Source organism: Bombina bombina, chromosome 2 (genome assembly GCF_027579735.1).
Source record: "Bombina bombina isolate aBomBom1 chromosome 2, aBomBom1.pri, whole genome shotgun sequence".
Classification (NCBI taxonomy): Eukaryota; Metazoa; Chordata; class Amphibia; order Anura; family Bombinatoridae; genus Bombina; species Bombina bombina.
In genome coordinates, this window is record NC_069500.1 from 493,474,937 (window position 1) to 493,486,385 (window position 11,449).

Here is an 11,449-nt window from a genome sequence, read left to right on the forward strand (position 1 = left end):
GTAAGTACAAATTCTCTCAGTGGAGGGACTTCTAAACCTACAAGGAAAGCACACGTATTCAAGGTGTGACTTTTTTTAATGGTAATATGCATTAACTATATGCCCAAAATATAGTCAATAGGTGACATAGTGAGTCCATGGTAAGGATATTATGATCTGAAATGGGGTTAAATACTACTTAAGTATAACACTAGAGATTATTTGGTTAGAGGGGCTTTCAAAATACATGAATATCGTTTAGAAACACCAATAACGTAGCGCTGACACATTATCTACTCCCTAATAATAATTAGAGTCCCCAGAACTAAATATTGACCTGAATGATAATTAACCCCCTTACAGGACACACGGGAATCATATGGAGGGTGATATGATGGTATTACCCTATGCTAGAAAAGAAAAAAAAAAGTATATCTCAATAAAAATAGTTGGCATTATTTATAAAAAGGTGGCAGGAGGAGCTAGGAGTAACACTAACCATCCCGGATTGGTTGAAGGTATTTAAGGCAGCTAAGGGATTATCTTTGTCAGCTCAAATTAAGTCACACTATAGACTATACGTTTTTAGGTGGTACCTTACCGCATCCAGACTAAAGCAGATATATCCTTCTCTAAAAGGCAAATGCTGGAGGGGCTGTGGACTAGACGGGACTGTGTTGCATATATGGTGAAGCTGTCCTAAATTAGAGAATTATTGGAGAGAGATCTGGAGAGATATGGGTAAGATTTTAGATTATAAACTCCAAAGAGATCCTGGTTTACTTATTTTTCACTTCTCCTCCAAACTTAAAGGGACAGTCTACACCAGAATTGTTATTGTTTAAAAAGATAGATAATCCCTTTATTACCTATTCCCCAGTTTTGCATAACCATCAATGTTAGATTAATATAATTTTTACCTCAGTGATTAACTTATAAATAAGCCTCTGTAAAGTTCCCCGCTTATTTCAGTTCTTTTGACAGACTTGCATTTTAGCCAATCAGTGCTGGCTCCTAGGTAACTCCACGTGCGTGAGCATAGTGTTATCTATATGACACACATGAACTTATGCCCTCTAGTGGTGAAAAACTGTTAAAAATGCTTTCAGATAAGGGGCGGCCTTCAAGGTCTAAGAAATTAGCATATGAGCCTACCTAGTTTTAGCTTTCAACTAAGAATACCAAGAGAACAAAGCAAAAATTGGTGATAAAAGTAAATTAAAAAGTTGTTTAAAATGACATGCCCTATTTGAATCATGAAAGTTTATTTTGGACTAGACTGTCCCTTTAAAGGGATATGAAATGCAATTTTTTTCTTTCGTGATTCAGATACGGTATTTTCAGCAACTTTCTAATTTACTCCTATTATCAATTTTTCTTTGTTCTCTTGGTATCTTTATTTGAAAAGCAAGAATTTAAGCTTAGGAGCCGGACCATTTTTGGTTCAACCCCATGTGTAGCGCTTGCTGATTTGTGGATAAATGTAGCCATCCATTCAGCAAGGGATTCCCAAGTGCTGAACCAAAAATGGGCCGGCTCCTAAGCTTACTTTCTAGCTTTCTAAAATACCAAGAGCATGAAGAAAAATTGATAATAGGAGTAAATGAAATGGGTTTCATATCCCTTTAAGGATAAGGTCAAGAAGGCCCTCCTATCATTAGCATTATTAATGCTAACTTGTGCTAAAGGTCCTTTTCAGATACATTGCACAACCACAGCTATTCCAACTTTGTCAGAATGGAAGAACCGAGTAGAGACCACCCTACAGTAAGAAAGATATCATTACATGAAAATAGACAAGGTCAAGGTACACAAACTAATGTTACGGTTATGGAGCTCTGGTAACAATTGCAATTAAAGCAGAAATTACTACTCTATTTACTAATGCATTTAATAACTAATGTTGTTAGTACCCACTCCCTCTCTTCTTTTTGGAAGGTGGTATTTTTATCTTTCAAGTTGCCACTTACTTGAACTTAATAATTTGTAATATTTTATTCACTGAGAAACATCGTTTTCCCACATAAATTTTCCCCCCACTATTTATTATATGATTACCAATTACTTAGTTAACTCACATTGATTTACCATAGAACCCAATTATTTTACTCCTTGTATCAGGAACATTATCTTTATTTGTGTTAAATCTTAGCTAAAATTTAAATATTAGAGAGCTCAAAAAAGGCGGGGAAGAAATGCAGGAAACCTATTCGTATTCATTATATTCCCTATAAAGAAGAACCCTGCATCTTGGACTCGTCATGATTCTTGGCGCAAGTTCCCAGTGGACTATATTATTTCACTCCCCTGTATTTTTCAGTAAAATGGAAATGATTTTCGTATATTTGTAATATTTGTAATACCATGCTATCTTCTCAATAAAGCTCTTTAGAAAAACAAATTGACATAAAGATACTGCAACCCTGTGAGATTATGAGTAGTGCAGAGTAATATACAATGTACATAAGAGAAACATAATAATAGACATAACTCTTAGAATATGTAATGCTCTCAGCTTCAGCAAAATGGCATAATTAGATGCAGTCCTACTAACCATTAGTAAAGTTTCAGCCTTGATAGGGACCACATATACCTAATAGCTAAGTGCATTCCTTAAGAAATAATATGAAGCTATAAGATGTAGCTCACAAAATGTATAGGGAATCATAGTAGGTTCTAATGCTCTGTATAGCAAATAATGGCTCTACGCTATATAAAGTATGCCAAACAACAGCCAAGTTTTTCTCTCAAATACCCTGACTTATCAGAGGCAGTCTTCAATCACATTAATGTTAACCAACTGCAACTTTCAGCAGCTCCATAGGCAAATAGATGTGTGTGCGTCCCACCTTAGTAGGTTCACTCTTCCTGTCAGGTAGACACAGAACTCTTGGCAAAAAGTATTCAATACTAGACACACATTTCTCATGAGGGGTTTCCCAGCCTTTTTATTCTTGCCTTTTTTTCTATTTCCTCCCTGTTCCACATTTTATATATATAATACAGTCTAAAAGTCACATCAGGCATAGCCGCCAGCTTTGCAGTGATTGGCCACCTCATCATGGGGTCTGGAGCTCTCCACTTCCATGTTGTAGAACAGACAGTGTCTCCAGCCACCTCTGAGAAGTTGTCCTTTGGTAGAACCCTCTATATTAGCTGGGAACGGGAGCTCCACAAAAACACATCTTACCGCTCTGATGGTTAACTCCACCTCCCCATATCACAGTATGTTGGGTATATGATCATTGTATTGTATAGGGGACACAATTTTGTAGGAGATATTGAAGTCTAGCTATTTAGATGCCAAACTATGTATCAATTTTTTATTTGGCATTTTGTATTAAAATGAAAACTTTAAAGAGATTCCCCCCCCCCATCTCAGATATTGTTTGGCATGAAAAAGAAGAATCTGACAAATGGTTGTCCAAAAACAAAAAACTCTACAAGAATAATAAGCTAAGCGATATTATAGCTATACTCTCTCTCTCTCCACTGCAGACACTGAGCCCAGAGCAGCTTGATCTCCTGATACAGAACACCTCCTCCATGAATCCACTATGGCTGTCCTTAGCATGTGAGGAGTTACGTGTATTTGGAGTATTTGAAACGCTCACCAAGAAGATTGCAGGATTCCCTAACACGCTGCAAGGGCTGCTGGGAAGCATCATTCAGAGACTGGTGCTGGAAGACCAGGTGGACAAGGTCAAAGAGGTGAAAGTCCAGCAGTGCCAAATACACGTGCTCAGCTGATTTCACAAGAGATGATTTAGTGTTACGTATTGCCTTGGGAAGCTGCTGACCTTAAAAAAATTACTTTAAAAATTAATTTTAACTCTTAATAACGCTTTAGTAATCATATGTATTACATGTACCATTTAACTTGATTTAGGCTATTTTGCCCTTTAAAAAAAAAGTTTCCCTCAACATGGAAGGTAAGTGAAGGTAGAAGAGAAGTAAATCTCTGACAGATGATTGGTTGCTCCAGAATTAGATAGTACTAATAATAAATCTTCTACAGAATGTAACTATTGAATCTTTTCAGGGGTTTAAACAACCAGGACTCAATGTAGAGAAATTAACTGAAATATTTAGATAAGTGTAGAACAACTTCATAGCCTTATCCTACTGACCTCTTTCTGATAGACAATAGTTATTGCAACAACAGTATGTATAGTTATGACTAAAACTATTATGTATATGTATAGTTTTCACTAAAAACTATCATTAGCATTGCATTACAAACAACATATTGTTTTAATGCAGTATTAGAAGGAAAAAAATCTCTTTAAAGGGATGCAAAAAGGTTGTAAGTGCTGACCCTAGCTCTACAACACATGAACACGAGTGTGATCACTGCTTAGGAATCGACCATTTATATTTTATCCTTTCTACACCAAGTTTTCAAGCTTATTTAATATTTATTTTATATTTTTGTTAAGTTCATCTTTATAGTGCGTGGAACAGTATTTAATAGTTCCCTGGTGTTCACTCATATCTTATTATATATTGCATTACTTTACTATTATAGTATGTTCTTTGACTCAGCTATTATTTTTTACAATAACTCTTATGTTTAAAGCATAAATGCTTGCTAGACTATGTCTGTCCTTTATGTAGATAAAGCCTCTTTCCCAATAATGTGAGAAAAAAATCTAGTGTAGTTACCTCTGTGCTTCTGTTCTCACTTTCTGCAATATTTTAATGAGGCTTGGGCAAGCTTTTTTGTATTTCTCCTATATGTTGACCTGTCCTGGTTTTCTAGCCTCACCAATCACTCCAGCTTCAACAGTTCCTGTTCCTTAAGCTTATTCAATAAAGCGCACTCATCTCTCCATCTTTAGTGAATCACCTATTTAAAATAACTCAGAATCTGTGAGCGTTCTGCCAAGTTAGCCTATTTTGCCTCTGGTAATATAATAGTATAATATTTTTGGGCAAACAACAAGGTGTCATATTGCTGTGCAGTGGTAAGGCTTCCCTACTGTGTTTATATTGTACAAATATTTAGCAGAAATTGTGGTTACTGCTTACATAGGTCAAGCAGGCTTGTAGCTTTTTTCACTTGTGAGATATTGTTGGTTATTTTTATTGTGTAATAGAAAGTTTAACAGTTATTAATAATTATGATGTAGTATTTTGTCACTTGTTATAATACAAACCCTACCTTGTGTGTGTCCTTTCCTTCACAGCTGTTGTGTCTGCTTTATTGTTGCCCAGAGGGTGTTGCAGAGAGAGATCTTCGGGGAGCACTGTCTGAGTTAGAAGGCGGTGCACAATTACCCTCTATGCACTGGGCTACACTGCGCAGAACTCTTAGCTGTTTGCTGCGAGTTGGAAGGGACCATCGAGGCAGAGACACCCTGGGCTTCTTTCATGGCAGTGTTGCTAAGGTAAATCAGAGCACATATATTTTTTTCTGAATAAAATCTTCAGATCTTATTAAAAGTACTCACCTGCTTGTTTTTTAAAAAAAACAACAACAAAAACCAGCTCCACCATTTTATGTATTTAACATGTTTTCAGTGAAATTGCACTAATGAAATATAAAATATAGAAACAATATCCAATATGGTTGATGTTGATATACAACATGGCTGTATTCACTTATGTTACTATTCCAATCAAGGGGAAAAAAGCCACATTTGTACTAGTTCACTGCAATTTCTTACCCAAGACTAGTGCACATTTCCAGCTGAGAGACAGATGTCTTGCTATAAAATATCAAACAAGTCTAAACATTTTACAACAAATGAAAATCTTCTTTGCTGCAATAGTTTTTCAGTAGCCAAACATCACCCCCCATTTGTCTTATTTAGAGGAGCCAATTAGGGCTTGAGTCTGCAGACAACAAGGTTAGCCATGGTCATTATGCTAGTGTAAAGGGCATTGTCTTGTAGTTGTTATCTGATATAGCTAATTATGGAAAGCTATGTTACAGGGTTAGATAATGTAGCAGGCAACATGAGACTGTTCAGCAGTTTGCATTTACAGAGCTAAATTACATAAGGGAGCAAAACAAATGATTAAAATGTATTGCAAAGTTGTTTTACTACACATAATTACAATGTTATATTAAAATCTCCAGATGTTTATTGTGCCATTAAATGCTGTTATTTTATAGGCATTTTAGAATGTTTTGAGTACATTGCGCTTGGCTCCAATACATCAGAATTCCTATAAGTTCATCACATGGCTTTTCTTGGGGTTTTCATATTCAAACCTATTTAAATCCAATTGAAAACACTATTGTGGCACAAAACACCCCCTATACTTTGCATGGGGATAGCTTGACAATAATATTCCAGTAAAGCATCTTTTCACAGGATTTATGGAAATTTTAAATATTGCACCTTGGTTGTCCAATTTCTTTCTTTTCATTATTAAAAGTCTTGCACATACTCAGTTCTCATGTTAATAAACACAATCTTTTTTGTTGTTTTCTAAAAGCTTAAAAATAGCTCAAATCACATTTTTTAAACTATGAAACATTACACAAATTAAATTTGCTCTTAAGAATGTTTATTTATGATTATTTAAAAGTATTGGATGTTATTTACAAAACTTACAGGAAATAACAGTACACATCATAATTGCTTAGTTACAAAATAACTGTATTCAAACATTTTAAGCAGGTATCACCAATGGTAATATTATGAGTTGCCATTATTTGTTTTTCCATGACCAAGTGAAAATCTATGTAGAAATACCATTGACATGCCTGTGATATCTTTGCTCTGTATAGTTGTTTTTTTATGTTAAATTGTTTTATAACTTTAACCTACGGCTTTTCTTACGGATTGAATGATTTAGAAAATAATGCAAAAAAACTTCCATGCCACATTTTTGAGGATTAGTTTTGACAGATTTAGGATAGGAGATTTATGTGTGATGTTATCATTGAATATGTTTTGTTAACAAAAAAGGTTTGAGATTTAAATTTCTAACACATTTCCAGCCTTGTGTACCCTGGAGTGAGATTAAAGGGATATTAAACAGTGCTCCTTTGGTAATAAAAAAAGCACTTAGAAATTCTCAGTGTAGCCACTGCCCCAGTGTGATGAGAGCAGATAATTTTCAAAACCTAAATTATTCTGTCAATTCTAGGCATGAGCAAATCTGACTCCCTGTTATCTATTCTACTCTATTCCCTAGCCTAGAAGTTTTATGACTTCAGACTCAGATACAATTTCCTGCAAAGGCTTCCTCCTCTTTTTAAGGATGTGACATGCACACATGTAGTGTAAAAACATAAATAAAAGTCAAATCCATTTAAATAGATGAATAATACATATTGCAATGATTTCTTTTAAAGGGACACTGTACCCAAAATTTTTCTTTCGTGATTCAGATTGAGCATGAAATTTTAAGCAACTTTCTAATTTACTCCTATTATCAAATTTTCTTCATTCTCTTGGTATCTTTATTTGAAATGCAAAAATCTAAGTTTAAATGCCGGCCCATTTTTGGTGAACAACCTGGGTTGTCCTTGCTGATTGGTGGATAAATTCATCCACCAATAAAAAAGTGCTGTCCAGACTACTGAAACCAAAAAAAAAAGCTTAGATGCCTTCTTTTTCAAATAATGATAGCAAGAGAACGAAGAAAAATTGATAATAGGAGTAAATTAGAAAGTTGCTTAAAATTGCATGCTCTTTCTGAATTACAAAATAAAAAATTTGGGTTCAGTGTCCCTTTAAGTATAAGCAACCACTTAGAGTTTTTTTTATTATTACAGCAACTGTTTAACAATGTTTCTTTTCCATTAAAGAGAAGTGTGTTAATGTGTTTGTGTGAGTGTGGGCAATATTTTGGTTTTGCTCTTAAAAAAAGGTTACGAAAGCCAAAATATTTATTTTGTGATTCAGACAGAGCATACAATTTTGGAAAAAAACAAAACAAATTTACTTCTGTTATCAAATTTGCTTCGTTCCCAGGTTAATCTTTTTTAAGAGATACCTAGGTAGGCATGTGGAGCACTACATGGTAGGAAATATGCTGCCATCTAGTAATCTTGCAAATGGATAACATTCTTGCAAAATTGCTGCCATATAGTGATCCAGGCACGTGCACGCTCCTGAGCTTGTGTCCCTGCTTTTTTACAGATACCAAGAGTACAAAGAAAATTTGATAAAACAAGTATATTAGAAAGTTGTTTAACATGTCCCTTTAACACACATATATAATTTAGACTGTGTACAGTTGCAGCATTTTGTATGCATAAGTACATAAACTGTGTTTCTTGAATACAGGCAGTGGAGCAGTGTTTTCTAGGATCAGAAGGTGCCCGGCAGCCGTATCTCTGTAGCCTGGCTGATTATTATGAGAGCCGTTGTACTGATGACTTCTCTGTGGTACTCCAGGTGCCAAGACTGCTGCGTGAAGCTAAACTACATGCTCGTCTGGTTCAATTTTTGAGAAAAGATAGACGTGCCCTGAGCATCCCAGCTCACACGCGTGTCCAGTATTTGAAGGTAACGGTATAACATTAGTGCTTTAGTCTGACTGAGATCTTCACAGCATTTGTCCATTTTTACAAATAACACGACTTGACTCTTAGTTTTACTTAGAAAGATGTAACAAATGATAATGTCATCCCCTGTGTGTCTGTCAGCCTCTCCGTTGCTCCCATGTGTGCAGGGATGGGTTCCCCAGGTCTCCAGCTGTGATCTGCTTTCCTTGCTCCCTGCGGACCGGAGCATTTGGACAAGTGAGTAAAGTTTTTGATGATATATTGAGGTTTTCTTGTTCTTTCACATCCTATATTTGTAACTGGGCTGAACTCTCAATCTGCCCTTCTCATTGGTCCATTTCTCCTTATTCAGCCTTACATTGTACAATATGTTTGTATGTCACTCTTTTTGTCTGCATAACAGCATTGGTTGCTTACTGTTTGTACTGTCAGTATTTCTCATTTTCTTCCTATTAGTGCTACTTTTGTGTCACAGATCATTATTTCTTGCCTCACACTACTTTCTCCTGATTTGCCTCTCTCTTTTTATAGTCTTTTTTTAAGTATTTATTTATATCCTACAGGAGAAACAGGATATGGATTTTATATTCTTCTTTATCGTATATTTTCCTGTGCCGGGACATTAAAATATTAATCTTTGTTGCACCTAAAATAAGGGATTTAAAACATATTTTGTTTTTATGCTTGTGGGGTGGGTCACTGTCTGCCAATAGAACTGTGGAAGTATTGTTTATCAGCCAGCGAGGAGCAGTTGTACATTTTCTGTTAATTTCAAAATCAAAATAATGCACAATATAAATTGTTTGCATTTAATGTTCCTTTAAAGATGAATCAGTAGCTCTGTGTATGTCAGCTATAATGAAGCATTGGTCGATATATTATGCTGATCACTATCACTCTTTTTAGATACGGACAAGAAATAGTAACAATCTGTTCAGTGAGTTTTGTGTTCGCCTCTTTTATTTCCAGCCTTTTTTATTTCTTGTTCATAAGACAATGTCATTGATCATTGGTGGTTGTGCTTTTTCACTTTTAAGCTCTTCCTGAACAAACAGAGTTGTGCACTGTGTGGCGCCTCTGTCATGGTGATGGGAAAAGAGGCCTTCCTGTGTCTTCAGCATTCCAGGTAACTATACACCATACAAACCATCCATACAAAGGGCAAATAATACTTATAAAGGTAAAGATTCTATGGCTGCGTTCGGGCAGCGCTCTAAGTGAACTGGGACTCGCTTGGAGCGTTTTCTTCACACTTGCAAGTGAGAGGCTGGGCGATGTTTGAGCGCTCTGCTGACGTAAGTCCCAGCACTTCCAGCGTGCTGGAAAAGCTGGGACTTTGCAGAGCAAGCTCAGATACTTGGCAAGATGGCAGCCTCCACACACGTGTTGCTGTGGAGGCTGCTATGTTTTTATAAGCAGCAGAGGAGGGACAGGTGAGGCGGATAAGCCTGACAGCAGCATTTAGTACAGGGCAAAGTGGAGATAGGTTACTTAATGTGCAGATAGGTTACTTAACCAATCTCCACTTTGCCCTGTACTAAGTGCTGCTGTCAGGCTTATCCGGTGTTATGCCGAGAATGGTTTCCCCTGCCTCTCAGCAAACATCGGAACTCTGACCCACCTCCATTCAGCTGCTCTCAGCTCAGCCCCTGTAGCTTAACCTGCCCCATGTGAGTGATGGGAGCTGCAGCCCTTATATATTTATTATTAGCGTTATGGGGCAGGATAAGCTACAGTGAAGCGCCTCCACTAGCCCCTGAGTGCTGCCCGAACGTGGCCTATGCTGACCTCCAAAACAGGTTATTGGTTAATGTGCTAACTGTATTTAATGAAACATTAGTCATTTAATTTATATTAAAGAGATCAGTATAAAAAATTAATGTCATTTTGTAAGCAACTATTGCAGGCCATGGACTTACTACTTGCAAAGTCCTTTGCAATAGCCAATCAGAGACACTGTGCAGCATGTCCAAGTTCTAGATCTTGCAACCTCCAGCCCCTTTGGGCAGTGGGGAAAAAAAACACATTGAAAAGCTGGCAAAACAAATAATGAAAATACATTGCAAATATTTTTTTTTTTAAGTACACATAATAATACATTTTGAGGGCAATTCAATTTTGAGTTTAAATTTCCTTTAAAGGGACAGTCAACACCAAAATTGTTATTGTTTAAAAACATAGATAATGCCTTTACTACCCATTCACCAGCTTTGCACAACCAACATTCTTATATTCATATACTTTATAACATTTAAACCTCTAAATTTCTGCTTGTTTCTAAGCCACGACAGACGGCCTCTTATCACAATCTTTATTATTAGCTTTTCACAAAAGGATACTGCTAGTTCATGTTAGCCATATAGATAACATTGTACTCAGGCCCGTGGGTTGTGCACGACACAGCATTAATTGGCTAAAATGCAAGTCAATAGATACTAAATAAAATGTCATGTGATCAGGGGACTGTCAAAACAGACTTAGATGCAAGGTAATCACAGAGTTAAAACTGGGGAATGGGTAATAAAAGGATTATCTATCTTTTTAAACAATAACAATTTTGGAGTTGACTGTCCCTTTAAAAACGATCCAACAAACCCCTCCTTAGAAATTCTGACTGTTGCACTGCGCATGGGTAGCTGATATATTTTGAGACCTTCTCTTTGCAGGCAAGGCTTCCGTGAGTGTCTGGTCTGCAGATCACCTATCCTGGGACCCCAGACACCATCTCCAGCCCTCCTTTGTCACCTCTGTGGGTTTTTTCAAACATGCGTTACCATAAACATCTGAACAGCAGCATTTCATCTAACAAATGTGTACTTTGTTTTAATCACAAAACATTTGCTGCAGTATCTGAACATAAGGTGTCATGTATTAAACCCTCTGGCAGCCAGGAGATTTATTTCATTTTTAAACTTTTGTATTTTGACATTTTTTTCTACTTTGAAGATTAAAAGTGCATTTTTCTTTGTATTCACTCTTTGCCTATAATTTCTTCACTGA

General features: G+C 36.3%; 1 protein-coding gene and 1 long non-coding RNA gene across 2 annotated transcripts; both read left to right on the top strand.

Moving 5' to 3' along the window:
- Positions 1-3,040: 3,040 nt before the first annotated feature.
- LOC128647029 (uncharacterized) lies at positions 3,041-8,462 on the top strand. Its single transcript, XM_053699842.1, has 4 exons — positions 3,041-3,179; positions 3,362-3,690; positions 5,169-5,369; positions 8,229-8,462. Exons 1-4 carry the CDS (start codon positions 3,041-3,043, stop codon positions 8,460-8,462), a joined length of 903 nt encoding a protein of 300 aa, XP_053555817.1.
- Positions 8,463-8,597: 135 nt separating this feature from the next.
- On the top strand, positions 8,598-11,245 carry LOC128647843 (uncharacterized). The gene is made up of 3 exons (XR_008400433.1): positions 8,598-8,686; positions 9,487-9,575; positions 11,116-11,245. It is a non-coding gene; the product is annotated as an uncharacterized LOC128647843 (long non-coding RNA).
- The last annotated feature ends 204 nt before the right edge of the window (positions 11,246-11,449 follow it).